Here is a 15,081-nt window from a genome sequence, read left to right as displayed (position 1 = left end):
TACATTGCTCTTTTTTCAGCTCAGAGTTGTCTTTGGGATCCGCTTCTTGGCAATGAACAGTTTTTATGTAAATACACGTGTGTTTACACATCGCCTGACAGCGGTTCTTCCTTGTTCATCTAGTTCCAGGCCGCGAGCGCGTTCTTCTCTCTCACGTTGGCTGCTATCCGGGATTGCGTTTGACGTATTACTCCAGTGTTCTTACATACTGATTTATTGCTTTTGCACCTTCTGCCACGGGGCTGGAGTGTCACTGAGCGCTGCACCAAACAGGGTCTCTTCCAGTTCTCGTCCATCATTTCTATGACCCAGAATAAGTGTGCGACTGCTCATCATATATGTATTTAGATAACACTAGCACCCAGTACTAACTATCCGGTCCTCTGTAGAGTCTGGGCAGGAACCCCTCACAGACGTACGAGGAAGCAAAACATGAATGCAGTGATACAAACTCAATCTATTGGAAGCAAACCAGTAACTGTATATGACTCCCAAATACAACCCTCAATAGCAGGCTCATCAGGGGGAAAATATGTATTCAGTGTCCATTCCTCTGCACATAGATTTGATCTAAAGTAAGCCAATGCAAACAACCATTGGCAAACCAAATAACTTGGCACGCTCTTATTGCAGCCAAGGCTTATTTTGATTTTCCAGGTGACGTTAGAAACTGCTCCTCTTCCAGTGTTTTCAAGAAACTGATGGTAAAAACTATGCTCCTAGGGAACCATCGTTACTGCCCAGCTTTAGACGCTGCCTGTAATGTGTCCTCTTAACATGTCTGTTGTCTTCATCCTTATTGTTTATTTTTTATTTCTTATAAAGTCCTCATTAGCGTCTTTAATGGAAAGAAAAAACATTGACGTTCTTCCACTTGCACATTTTGATGGGCGATGGAGACCTGAACTCATGTGCTTTTTAACAAGTTGGAAAGAGAGACGGCCCTCGGACTTAACCTCCGTCTTCCCTGTTTTTTTTTGTTTGTCTCAGCCCTCTCACTTTCCAACCGGGTGACTAGACAAAGAAAACCTAACCAAAAACCTGCTGAGGCTGAGAAGGCTTAATCATAGGACCTCTGAATTTCTCCTGTTATATTTAAAACATCACACCATTTGAAACAAGCATTTGCAACGCAATAGGTCTCGCATTTACGAGAGATTAAGCTAGTGGCATTCTAAATGACAATGTCTTTTATTTATGCTTTAAATACGAAAACAAAAATAAAAGGCATTGTTATTTGCAATGTCATTAGCTCAAACTCACGTAAATGCAAGACCTATTGCATTGCAAATGCTTGGTGTATTTATGCATCTGGTTTCCCCTGTTTTATTGTGTGATTTCTTGGTTTCAGTGTTGTTTGGTGCTGCTTGAAATGCTTTACACACTTTTCGCTGTGAAAGGCCTATCGCTATGTACCAGTGTTACGATGGGTAAACCAGTGGCCCCTCTCTGAAATCTGTCTCACTGAAAAATCACTGAATTATTCCTTTGATGGGTGATCACACCCTGCTCTTCCTCTTATTATGATAATCCAGAATTTCAAAACCATGTGCATATGTTGACTATATAAGTTTTTTTACTCTGTAAGATTTGATGCTCTTTAGACAGACCCCATTGTGTTGACCAATCAAACGAAATTTTCCAACACCAGGGAATTTTTTGAAAATGAAAAGATGTGGCACTGTGTCCTTCCTACGTGCATTTGTTCTCTTCCTATAATCTATGGTGTGTGCATTGCCAAATACCCTTGGTTGTACACAAGGCCTTCACTGGCCGGTCCGCAGTGTGTATGTACAGCTATCCACGGGGCTGCAAGTGGCTACCTTGTGTTTAGAAGAGGTGGTCCTTCTCTGCCCCTTGGCATGAAGGATACAACTCATATCCTTTACTCACATACTCATTAGGACTTCTTACACTGCACTGGCAGTAAAGGCTTGCAATGGGGTGGGGGCTTGTGAGGCTTGTGTGCTCTTGTGCAAACCTCCAGCCTGTTAATTGACCCTTGTCTGACTTCGCTTCTCAGTTTGTGAGGTTTGATACTGTGGAGCAACCACAGGCGGGAGATCCTTCTCCCACCTCGCCGCCAATACATGGAACACCCTCCCACTGAGCCTACGACAGACTCAAGACCTGCTGACCTTCAGGTGGATACTAAAGACCTGGCTGTTCGATCAGTAGCGGGCCCCCCCTACCCCCCCCCTAGCGCCTTGAGACCCTCGCGGGTATGTAGTGCGCTTAACAAATGACTGATTGATTGATTGATTGATTGAGCAAGGTCTCCAGAGCAGGGACTGGACGTGGGGGCCCTCTCCTCCTGTGGGGGACTCTTCACAATGTCACGCAAAGGGTGAGATGTGAAAGTTTGTGGTTCCTGCTGGAGTGAGTCTCGTCTCTTATCTTCTGTCCTTATCTTTCACTTTGTAGTTATTCCAAGCGTCTGGCCTTGCATCAGCCCGGCTACTTTTTTTTATTTTTATTATTGATTTTATTAACATTTCAAAAGAAAAACAGAGATAAACCAAGGAAAAGGCATCATAAGCATTGGCAATATTCTCTGACAGCAAATAATAGGCAAGGAAAACACAGCGACATTAATAGGTGCACATCAAACATAAATCAAAGCAGCACAGAGGAACGAAACCAGGCATAGCGCCCAGAAACATCCAAGGTCCAACACCGCGAGCAATTGTAATAGGAGATGGGCCATCCTGAATACGGAAGAGCACCGTCTCACTCGAAACACAGTATCTGCATCATCACACTACCCAGGCACCTCACTCAGAGTGCTGCTCAGTCGCAGTGCCCGGTAATTTGCTCGGCAACTCCACACTACTATCCATGTCAGCCTCTGCAGTCTCATCACCCCTAGCCGTCTCGTCACGAGTCAGCGCGTCATCTAACATCAAGGACCAGAAATTCTTGGGTCTGTTGCGCGGAGACATCAAGTCGCTGTAAAGCTCGGATTGCGTGCAGCAGTAAGTCAGTTCCCTCGTCCAGGACTTGAGAGTGGGGTGGGGCTCTCACCCAAGCGCGCGCAATGCACCATTTAGCTATAAGGAAAGCCATGTCAATTAGACGCCTATGCGCAGGATGTAGGGGCCTCGAAAAGCCCAATATGGCTAAGACTGGATCTGGAACCAATGCCAACTGCACGACTCTGTTGATCTTCCTGTATCCCGCGTGCCAAAATGACAGGACTGTAGGGCAGGCCCAGGCAACATGCAAAAAATCAGCGACCTGCTCATTGCACCTCTCACAATTAGGGGAGTCTCGCAGCTTATACCGGAATAGTCTCTCTGGGGTATAATAAGTTCTGTTCAAGAACTTAAAGTGTATGAGCCTGTGTCGCCCATTCAGGGATATCTTTCTGGTGCTGGTGCAACAATACTGCCACATCTCCTCCCGAAGCTCAATTTGCAAATCAAATTGCCATGCCAGTCTTGGCTTCGCATATTCCGTCGTTCTCTCAGAGATGGCGATGCGGTATAAGTTGGTTATTAATTTAACGGGGGACTTCGCGTTGACCACATAGTCATATGCCGTGACCGTCAGGGGCTCCTCCATATCGTTCCCCAGAAGGTCCCTTAGTGCATGTCTCACCCTGTGGAACTGGAAGCGTGCAAGCATCGGAAAAGGTGTGTCACCGGACACAATCCTCTCCCACGTACGCGCCGTTCCCCCCCACAAACAGATCTCCCATGGTGTGAGTGTTCAACAGGTGCATCGCCGACAACACTGCCCTCTCTCTACACTGTGCGAGCCAGGAACACCACTCTATTGCCGCCTTTGGAGCATATAACTGCGAGCACGCCTGGGCATCCATCATGTAATGCCAAGCGTGCCTGACATAATTCAAGGAGTCTAGAATCCCCGTACGGCGATCCCTAGGTCTCGCCAATAGAGCAGGCAGCGGGGTCGGGTCTGCGACAATTGTTTCAATGCGCACGGGTGGGACATTCAGTGGTCCGTGTATCCAATAATAGGCATGGGCGCTCTGCGCAGCACGGTAGTAGAGTTCCATATCCGGGGCGTTGAGGCCCCCCTGCCGCATATGGACGGATTAAAATGCTCCACGCGACCCTAGGTTGCTTACCCGCCCATGCAAGGTGGACCATCAGCGCCCGCAGCCGCCGGAAGAAAAGCCCCAGCTACTTGGCCCACTCCCCGGCTCCTTTGCCGCTCTGAAATGGAAATAAAGACAGCAAGGCAGCTACATTAGATGAGATCTCTTTCGGCATCATATCACAGTGCAGAAATGACACCTGGGTTGAATATGAAAAGCATAACATTAAAAGACATATCTGAGGCACTGGAAGGCGCAGGACGCCGGCCAGAAATGTGATGGAGAAAGACAGTGAAATTTATTCTTAAGGGTGATTTTCTTTCCAATTCTCTTGGTTAAAACCCAGTTTTATTTTATTTTGCGGTGCTTATTGTATTTGTGGCGAGCTGACCTCCCCATGGGAAGCAGCGCAGAGCTGCACAGAGCATAGAATAGGCATATAAGCAAAAACGCATCCCTGGCTTGGCAAACAGGCCAAGATGACTGCTGCATGAAAGGTGGGTGAAGGGAAACACAGAGGAGGCGCATTGGCCGCCATTTGTACTCCTAGTGGAAGGATGTGTTGACTTATATGTCCTGAAGAGGTACAAAGTCATGGGTGAAACTGAGAATGTATCTTTCTTGTATTTTGTTTGAAACGATTTGGCCAGGGAAATAATGGCTCAGAATTTTGCACTTTTCATCCTTGGTAAGGTTTTGATTGGGTATTCAGTTTTTTTTGTTTTGTTTTTTACAGCCAGGGCTTTGTAGCTTATGCAAAAGGATCGCAGAATGTATAGAGTGTTTCGAACTGCGGACAAGGCCATGAAGTGGTCTGATGAACATTGGCTCCACGAGCGTCCATTCTTTAAACTCACAGCTTGCATAGATGTAGTCTGACCTAAGTGCAAATGTCTGCGACACGCGGCGTTAAACAGAATTGCATAAATCGGGAAATGCGATATTTCTCGCGTTTCATTGATGATCTGCCCCAAAGTGAGGCGTCTAGAGGCGCTGAAAGTATTCTGGGTGCCCGCTGCCTTGAGATTGGCCCTAAGCTCGTCCTTTTAGCGCCTGATCAGTGAATACATGGACACTGTGCTTGGCGCTTCATCGGATGAGTCGCGGATCCATAGCGGCGAAGCGGCGATCGGAAGCTGCAGTGATCTATGCGTGGAATGCCCCTGCGGGTACAGCCTGCCACATAGGGGTAAAAACAGCTCTACGGAAGACCTATTGGCCCACAGCCTTCACATCTGGAAGACACGGCTCTGCTTTTACATTTCTGTCTCATGCATACAGCCCTCAGAAGACAGATGTGGGCACTGGAGCGCTATTCCGAGCCCCTCCAGTCCATAGAACGTAGCCACACAGCACCTAAAAGGCTATGCGTACAGTTTGGCCCAACCAGTTGAGCGCAATGTTGTGACAGAGTCCGCAGCTCCGTCTGTAACGCAGCCCCCCCTTTTACGTCACCTGCATTGCTGACATGCATGCACGTTCACAGGACCTCCACGTGCACACGCTGCACCCTGGCTAAGAGCCGTGACCTGGGGATGGAGGAAAGCCCTGTAACCTGAGTGACATTGTTTTCATGTAAATGTGCTTGAAAGTACTTTGTTTCACACTGAGAACTGCCCAGTGGGTTCATGCACACGAAGCGGAGGTTTCAAGTTCCATGCCAGAAAAAGGTAGCTGGACAGTCCCTGCTTCTAGGCACTCCCAGCTGCCTGCGGTGTTTTATCTGATTGAGCCCAACAGTGTTCTAAGGGTAATTTTTAATGAGACTGAAAACCCATTCCCAAAATATAAGGCATGGGGGACGCAGAGCAAATGTCTACTGGGGGGGGGGGGCAGAGGAGGGGGGGGCTGGAAACCGGCCTTTGGCTAAAACATGAGATGGCGAGCCTCCCAAAAATGAACGGAAGTGGGATGACCCCCAGGGCCACAGCAAGTGTTGGACTGTAGTACTACAGAGGGTGTTTCTATCACACAAGAGACGTCCATGAACCTTTTTGTGTCAGTGGCTGGGTGACACTGCTATTGTGGGCAGAATGGGGGTATGAGGACTGCACGCCTTGATCTGTGGGTCGAAGGGGGGCAGGCATAGTCCTTTGATTAGTTCTGTACTATTTAAATTAATCAGAGAATGTGGAAATTACCTATCTCTGTGAAAAACAATGAAATATAAACCAGCATTGGCCGCACGCGCGAAAAACAAGCCCTGGAGTTGTGTGTGCGCGCGCGCTAGAAGCAGGGGGGAGGAAAGTGGCCTGTGTGATTTACTTGCGGGAGCGATAATTGCTACCATATGGTGGCGCTCGCTCCCGCAAGTAAATCGCCTCACGTGCATGCGTTGCCATTGAAGGCAATGGGATGCGTGCACGTGTTTGGCTGAAAAGCCATGGCGATCGGAAAAGGTCTTTTTGCCTATGCAGCGCATGCGAGACCTAAAAAGGAAGCCAGAAGTTAAGATTTGTAGAGTTCTTCATATCTAAAGTGGCTGTATGTTTAATGGAACGCAACCAGTTATCCAAGCTGGGGGGGCAGCTGCAACCCACAACTTAAATATCTCTCTCCGCGCCAGTAGTATGCCATAAAAAATAAGCCTTGCCTGGTTTTTAGTAGTTTTAGACACTGATTCCACGTGTCCAAAAATAGCACGCATAACACTTACGTCGATATTGAGCTCCATCATTTCAGACCATGCCCTACTCACTTCTCTCCAGAATACCTGTAATTCTGGGCATTCTACAAACATGTGGAAATCATTCTCTTTCATCCTACCACACTTTGGACAGGCAACTTCACCTCCTCTCCCAAACTTTGACAATTTCTGGGGAGACCAGTACGATTTGTAAAAGTAAAGGAGATGATTTCTTCTCGGGTATGCAGGCTTTACTATTTTAAATAGCATAGACGTAGATACTTTCCATTGGTGTTCCAACGATGACTCCGGCAAGTATTTCCCCCATAGTTCCGCAGGCAAAGTAAAATCTCCATCCTCGATTTCAATCATTAGCCAGTAGATAATCGCTAGTTCCTTCTTATGACCTGACTCCTGCTTAAGTCGTGTTTCCAAGTCATTTTGTTCACCAATCTTTGTCTTCATCCTTATTGTGTGTGTGGTCACTGTGGCTTAGTATGGACAAGCTTTATGTTGCTTTACATGTGTTTTTAGCCTTATATTAGATCTTAATTACTATCCAAAGCGTTACTCCACAAAGTTTTCATTTTTGCTCAATAAAATCATGCCTGCAGCTTCATGCTACTGCCTAAGAGTGGCCTCTCAACTATGTTGCACACAGTGACCTCCTCACTCATCCTGCCTGCCACGGGGGAATGCCTGCAGTTTTTGGTCCAATTAACAGAAAAAAAATAGTAAAGCCAATAGTTTTGGCTTATAGTTGAATACTCAGGTCAGCGCTGTTGGCTGTGCTTGTTAATTTGACCCTTCAGTTAAGGGACATCCTATTAATAAAAAAAAAGCACTCCTGGACGCCATGGTTTGCCCAGAATCACACAATTCAATAATGTGAGCTGAGCTCTCTCGGGTATTCACTCATGCCTCCTGGTTCCACAGTGGGAAAAAAAGTGACCACTAGATCATATCTTTCCTTTGACCGATTCTTTGTGCTCTGCCCTGCCACCGTAGTTTACAAAATGGCGTTTCATCGATGCTTGTGATTTATAATGCTCTCTTTCTTTATAGACAGTGTGCTTTGGTAGCCCTGCAAGATGTAAAAACGTATCTGCTGGAGGAAGGTGGTCAAATAGCTGTAAGAAATCAACAATTTATTTCTATATTTAATCTTTTCAAAATCTCTTTTTATGACTGACTCACTTTTCTTGGTTGTGTTTTTTTGTGCCAGGTATTTGATGCAACCAACACAACCCGCGAGCGACGAGACATGATCCTTAACTTTGCCAAGGAGAGCGCTTTCAAGGTGAGTCTGTGTCCTCATCTCGGCATGTGCCCTTCAAGATTAGCCACGTACTCGCCACTAACACTGCCGAACTGTTCCTTGAATTCCACTTTGAACCGGCTGAGTCTGAAATCAGCCAGTAGATAGTGCTTGGCAAGTTTCTCGGTCTGAAATCTTAAAACGATGCTTCCTATTAAAATGAATCACCTGGTTTCTTGGATTTTTTGTTATGGCATTTCCACTGCATTTATCTCTATTCCTTTTTTAATTGCTATTCGTATTTTTCCATATTTATTATAGGTCAGATGGAACAATGAAGTTGCAACTACAATATTCCATTGTTTTCAGATGTTAAATGTATAGTTGCGCTTTAATGAGCTAGGATTGAATCCACTGAGTATACATGCACAATAAAACAAATTTACCTTAAATGTTAGCATCGAAATAGAATATCAGCAACGACTTAAGCGTCATTAGGCACACTCCTTAAAAAAAAAAAAAAAAAAAAAAAGTTCTTAATGTGCACGGGCAATTGCGGTCATGACGCATGGGGAGACGTCTAAAACAGACCATGGTCTTTTTTTCTTTTTTTAAATATGCAATCTAGACGGGGGAAATTATTATTTTGTATGTGTTTGTGTAAAGATCAGTCGGAAAAGCTTTAGAAAAATAGCTTTACAAAATCTTATGATTGGTAGAATCTTTGCTTTGCGGCACTCCCCGTCGTGTGTATTGTGAGAACACAGTTATTGTGTTAGTATTTTGACTGCTTGGAATGGGTTTTTATTGGGTTTACAGGAGCTTGCCACAGTGTATGAGAAGCCAGACCCTGCCCATTGTTGGTCCAGTCTCTTCCTAAATATTTCCTTGAAGTCCAAGCATTTTCATAAATGGGGAGGGAGTATAGAGCCCTGTTAAACAATTGTTTAAAGGCTACTTAAGTGGATGGCACAATTAGTGCTGCAGGCCCACTAGGAGTATTTAATTTACAGTCCCTGGGTACATGTAGCACCACTTTACTAGGGACTTCAAGTAAAATAAAGAGGCCAATTGGGTTTAAGCCAATTCTACTATGTTTTTAAGGAGAGAGGACAAGCACTTTAGTACTGGTTAGCAGCTGTAAAGTGCTCATTGTCCTAAAGGTCAACAAAACCGGTTCAGAAAACACAGGAGCGTGAACTCAAAGTGCGGAGATGACCCTGCAGAAAGGGCCAAGTCCAACTCTCTCATTTCTATAAATCTACATACAAAGGCTGGAAGTAGGTGTGCAGAGATAGTTTGAATGCCCTGTGAGTTTTTCCATACCCACTAATTTGCATATTGAAGGGTATTTATGAAGTGTTTGCCAAACTCTTCCCACACTAGAAAAGTTTGTAAGTGTATTTGTACCAAGGGCAGTAGTTTAACGCTTGGGGGTAGAACCATTATATGCTCAGCAGATTTTGACATTAACAAACCTGACATAACCTAGCATGTATATATGTAAAGCACAAATTCACCCTAGGGTGCAAAAAACAAAGAAATTGTTTGTTACTCAAGTCAGCAGTAGTCCTTTTACTAACTTTGACAGGATTAAAGGCTGACTGATCCTGCTGGGATTCGGACATGAGTCCATGTATATTTTTTTTTCATGCTAAAACAAAATTAATAAAAGTTTGCTAGGGGTCCAGTTTCCAGGCATACTTTGGTAAACGTTTGCCAATTCCTGTAACTGTACACACTTGCACCAGTGCAAGGGCATATATCTGCTTGTGAACTTTTGCTTCTTGAGTTTAAGAATTGCCCTCCTAAGTTATTTTCATGATTCTCCTAATGGGTTTACAGTGATTGGCCCTCAATTACATTTTTTTAAATATTGACATATATCAAATACATTTTACTAAAAGATGCCTGAGAGAATTGGTATTTAAAGTTGAGCAACAGTTTAGCAAAACGCAATTTTCATGTTGAAGTTTGTGTGTGTATGTTTTATTTGACATGCAAAAAAATCACTAATCTTCCTTTCAAGCTTCTTCTTCATATAACCAGGGAGCTTTTTAAGTAGCCACAAGTAGTTACATTTTGCAAATGTTTACAAGTTTTTGTACTGGACTCACTGTCCGTAATATTAGCTGAGCTCATATCTCACTGCATGTACTATCTTATCTGAAAGAGACAAGTTAGTGATAGATTCCTTACCTTAGAATATCCCCAGGCGTCAGACTGAATCTGGAAAGTTTTTCATCAGCAGTACCCCTGCGCGTTGGTAGGTGGCGTCGTGTGGCTCCGCGTCTGTTGCTGGTGTCGTAAGCGCTGAGATGACATCACAGAGACTACCTAGGCGCCACCCATCCGCGCTGATGTCAGTTCTTTCTTTTTCCGCGCGAGCAAGCGCAGATCCGAGAAAGAGCGGTACTTCTAGTCCATAAACTTGACTTGTTTATAAGACTTGTCTCATGTTTTTTTTCAAGAATTCGACTTTTTGGTGCAGTAGGGATACCCGGGTTAGGTCCTGGTGAGACTGCCGTCAGACCATGTCGGTGACGGACCTGTTCAGTGTGTCTCTTCTGCTTGGGGCACGCCATCTCCCTGAGACGTGCTCCAATTGTCGGGCCATGGCAGAGAAGACTTGCAGGAGCGTTCCCGGAAGTTGTTTGAGGCCCGGTTCTCGGTACCGCGCCACTCAAGGTCCCGCTCCCGTGGGAGGTCAAGGGATCGTTGGCACAGCAGACACCATCGTTAATCAGGGTCAGGTAAGTCCAAGCGCCATTAAAAGTCGAAGGAGCGGCGTCGCTCTTCGTCTAGCCCTCACCGGTCACGGGACTCGGTGGAGGGGGCGGGTGGTCACTCCCCCGCGGCTCCTTTGGGCTCTCCGTTGTGGCCTGCGGCTTACCCGCATTTTTGGGGACCGTATGTGCCTCCGGAAGAAGTACAGGTACTTCTGTCAGCCATAGGCTGTTTCTTTGTCCCATCAGGTCCCTCCTGAGCGCCTTTGGGCCCCGCGGACCCCTTGGGTGGTTCTGCCCCATCCCGCTGCCTTTGCCCCCGGTTACGCTGGAAAGATACCCTGTGGCGCCGTTGGCTCCGGCCTCGTCGCCACCACCACCGTTGGCTCCGGCCTTGGCACTGAGGTTGGCTCCGGCCTCGGTGCTGCCATTGGCTCCGGCCTCGGTGCTGCCATTGGCTCCGGCCTCGGTGCTGCCATTGGCTCCGGCCTCGGTGCTGCCATTGGCTCCGGCCTCGGCGCTGCCGTTGGCTCAAGCCTTGGCGCAGCTGTTGGCTTCGGTGCCGCTTTCGGATCCCGCATCGGCTCCGGCTTCGGTGCTGCTTTCGGATCCCGCATCGGCTCTGGCCAAGGTGCCGCCTTCGGATCCGGCATCTGCTCCAGCCTCCGCGCCGCCTTCAGATCCGGCATCGGCTCTGGCCTCGGCGCTGCCTACGGATCCGGCATTGGCATCGGCGACACTATTGTGTCACAGCCACGGCGTTGTTGCCTCCAGGACCGGATTATATAGAGCCTGCCTTGTCCTGCCTCTAATTCCTGTTCCTGACCGAAGGAGGGTCCTGGGAGGGTCTGAGGACCTTCTCGCAGCTCGCCGTGAGGATGATCTAATCTAGATTGACCATCTAAAAAAAAAATTCCCCGCACGCTGGAGTTATCTCCGCACTCTGATACATTGTCCCCCTCCTCTGTAGCTACGGAGGGGGTGGGTTCACTCTGCGATATGGCGTAGGGGATGCTCCTGCCCTCAAATTCCCTACAGTTCCTATCTGGGCAAATCTCCTCTCTGCAGTTTTTCTGCAGCGACCTTTACTGAGCCGCTACTACCCTTAAATAACGCACTTTAATTACAACGTAGGGGCGCCTGTGCATACGATGCAACCCCAGTTTAATCGCACAGCACCTTCCGCTTTGGCCCTCTATTCCAATCCTGTGTGAGACATGGTGGCGCAGGTGCTGCCATTGTCTAGCGGAGGCTTGGAAGGTGCTCTCCCAAGCACTTGCCAATGGAAGAGATGCGGCGGGATTCACCATCCCTTGTCTTGACCCCGCATCCTCCATAAGCAGAGCAAATTTTATGACAGCAGGGTGGGTCCCAAGGCTAGCAGGCAGACAGTCCACTGCCACCCCTACCACCGCTGCCTCATGGCCTTCCTGGTCTGCTTTTCAGTTGACAGTTTCAGGCCCACCACACGCCAGTGGGCGGCAGGTTTCGCCATCACCTCCCCCACTGGCGCGCCATCACGTCGGAAAGGTGGGTTCTGCAAACAGTCCGAAGGGGCTACTCCACCCCTTCAAGACTCTTCCTCCTGCTATGCCCTGTCAGTACCGCTACAGGTCGGGGGATCACTTGACGCCTTGCAAACAGGAAGTTGTGGCGCCCTTGGCCTAAGGGGCCATCAAGAGTGTTTTATACCTGCGGAACGTCAATCGTTTCCTGGACTCGCAAGACCGGATGGTAGCGTAACACTTGCAGAACGCCTACTTTCACGTCCTGCTGACCCACCTGCATTACCTGCAGTTCACGGCTTGCCATGAGCGCTTTCAGTTGACCGTGCTCCCCCCTTTGGGCCTTACCAGCACTCCTCGGGTGTTCACTAAAGTGATGGCTGTGGTCGCAGCTCGTCTGCGCAGATAGGGGGTTTCAGTTTTCCCCCTATCTCGAAGACTGGTTGTTGAAGGCGGGCTCGCCCCAGGCAGTCGTCTCCCACCTCCAGACTACGGCAGACCTCCTGCATTTACTGGGGTTCTCCATCAACGTGCCGAAGTCAAATCTGATTTCCTCTCAGAAGCTCCTCTTCATCGGAGTGGTTCTTGCCACGGCGCAATTACGGGTTTCCCTCCAGAACAGCAAGTCCGGGACACCCTGGCTATGATTCCGATCTTTCAGCCCTTGTCCTGGGTTTCGGTCAGGAAGACACTGAGGCTGCTGTGCCTCATAGCCTCTTGCATCCAGCTGCTCAATCATGCTAGATGGCATATGCGGGCTCTGCAGTGGGACTTGAAGTTCCAGTGGGCACACCTGTCCGACTACGTCCACATCTCGGAGGGCACTGCACAAGACTTGCAGGGGTGGTTCACTTACCAGTGTTGAGTCAGCGGCAGATCCCTCTCCCTTCCCCAACCAGAGCATACAGTGGTGACGGATGCATCCCTCCTGGGATGGGCGGCCACTTGGGAGAGGCAGAGATCAGAGGCCTCTGGTCTACGGTGGAGTCCTGGCTCCATATCAACATCTTGGAGCTTCGGGTGATCCGTCTGGCACTGCAGGCATTCTTTCCCCCTGTCCAGGAAAGTGTAGTGAAGGTGTTCACGAACAACACCCCCCGCCATGTGGTATTGCAACAAACAGCGCGAGGTGTGGTCACTGACGCTATGTCAGGAGGTTCTGCGCCTCTGGACATGGCTGGAACATCAGAGCATTACCTCGGTGGTTCAACACCTGGCAGGTTCTCTGAACGCCAGGGCAGAGGTACTCAGCTGCCGGTGCTTGATGGATCACGAATGGCGTCTGGACTGTGACGTGGCGCAAGGTCTCTTTCTGCGGGGGGGAGAGCAATGGATAGATCTATTCGCCACCAAAGAGAATGTGCAATGTCATCAGTTCTGCACGTTGGAATTACCAAGGCGTCACTCACTCTGCGGTGCTTTTCGTCGCGAGTGGAGTTGTGGTCTGTTGTACGCCTTTTCGCCTATACCACTTCTGGCCAGAGTGCTGAAGAAGATTCGGCGTGACCGGGCCCTAGTCATCCTTGTGGCTCCGGCTTAGGCACGAAGATACTGGTATCTCGAGTTACTCAGCATGGCGATCGATCCCCCGATCCGACTGCCTCTTCGGGAGGATCTTCTGTCTCAACAGCAGGGGACAATCCTCCACCCAAACCTGTCCAGCCCCCATCTCCATGCGTGGAGATTGAGCTGCGACAGTTGACAGCTTTTGATCTTCCTCCCGAAGTCTGTGATGTCATTCTGGCAGCCAGGCGTCCCTCCACTAAGACGGTATATGCCTGCAGGTGGAACAAATATATGGCATGGTTCACAGCAAAGGCTGTCAATCCCCTTTCTGCCCCTCATTCTGAGGTCCTTCTGTTCCTACCATTCTTGGCCCACCAGGGCTCTGCTCTGGGCACTATCAACGGTTATCTTTCGGCCATCTCCACCTTTCTACGGCTTCCAGATCAGCCTTCGCTCTTGAAGTCCCAGGTTGTCAACCGTTTCCTAAATGGCATTACACACACGTTTCCTCCCATGCCTTTCATAATGCCGCAATGGGACTTAAATCTTGTCTTGACCTATCTGATGTGCGCTCGCTTTGAGCCCCTTCAGAACTGTCCTTTATGTCTTCTCACTCTAACGACTGCTGTCCTGGTAGCTATCACCTCTGCCAGAAGAGTGAGTGAGCTCCAGGCTTGTTCTTCTAAACCTCCTTTTCTCTCTGTTCATCCGACAAAGTGGTTTTAAGGACCTGTCCTTCTTTCTTGCCAAAGGTTTTCACGCCCTTCCACATCGGGCAGATCAACACTTTGGAAGAGCGGCTCCACCGTCTGGACCCAGAGCGCGCGCTCTCGTTCTTCTGAAGTACACACAACAGTTCCGGGTGGATGACCAGCTCTTGTTGGCTACATGGGCACCTAAAAGGGTCGGGCCGTGCACAAATGCACCATCTCCCGCTGGGTCGTTCTGTGCATCAAAGCATGTTACTCGGTGGCCAAAAGGAGCCTCCTGTGGGGCTGCGCGCCCATTCTACCAGGGCAACAGAGGCAACTACTGCCTTGGGACGCGACGTTCCCTTGCAGGACATTTGTCCGGCAGCTACGTGGGCCTCGCTGCACAGTTTTACCAAGCATTACTGCCTTGACAATCTGATCGGAGAGACGGTTTCTTTGGCCGTTCTGTTCTCCGTGACTTTCTGGTGTAATCTTGTTCGCAGAACCACCACCAGGGTTGGTATTGCTGGGGTATCTATTCTAAGGTAAGGAATCTATCACTAACTAATGTCTCTTACAGATCTATTGTTACACAAGTAGTAACTTGTGAGACAGGGCTGGCCTGAATAGTAAAGGTTTTGCATTAATGAATCATTTATACAAGGTGAAGCTATTTAGGCATAACATTTTTATTTTATTGGCAGG

General features: G+C 48.3%; 1 protein-coding gene across 8 annotated transcripts in view; it reads left to right on the top strand.

Moving 5' to 3' along the window:
• The window catches only part of LOC144755520 (6-phosphofructo-2-kinase/fructose-2,6-bisphosphatase 2-like), a 342,874-nt gene that overhangs the window by 73,785 nt on the left and 254,008 nt on the right, over window positions 1-15,081 (top strand). For all 8 annotated transcript variants that reach the window (XM_078644531.1, XM_078644530.1, XM_078644528.1 and 5 more), the window contains exons 5-6: window positions 7,755-7,821; window positions 7,915-7,989. In XM_078644531.1, the coding sequence (XP_078500657.1) occupies window positions 7,755-7,821; window positions 7,915-7,989 (142 nt within the window). The remainder of the gene's footprint in view (window positions 1-7,754; window positions 7,822-7,914; window positions 7,990-15,081) is intronic.

Source organism: Lissotriton helveticus, chromosome 5_1 (assembly GCF_964261635.1).
Source record: "Lissotriton helveticus chromosome 5_1, aLisHel1.1, whole genome shotgun sequence".
Classification (NCBI taxonomy): Eukaryota; Metazoa; Chordata; class Amphibia; order Caudata; family Salamandridae; genus Lissotriton; species Lissotriton helveticus.
Note: the sequence above shows the minus strand (reverse complement) of the source record. Positions and strands in the feature narration are given on the sequence as shown.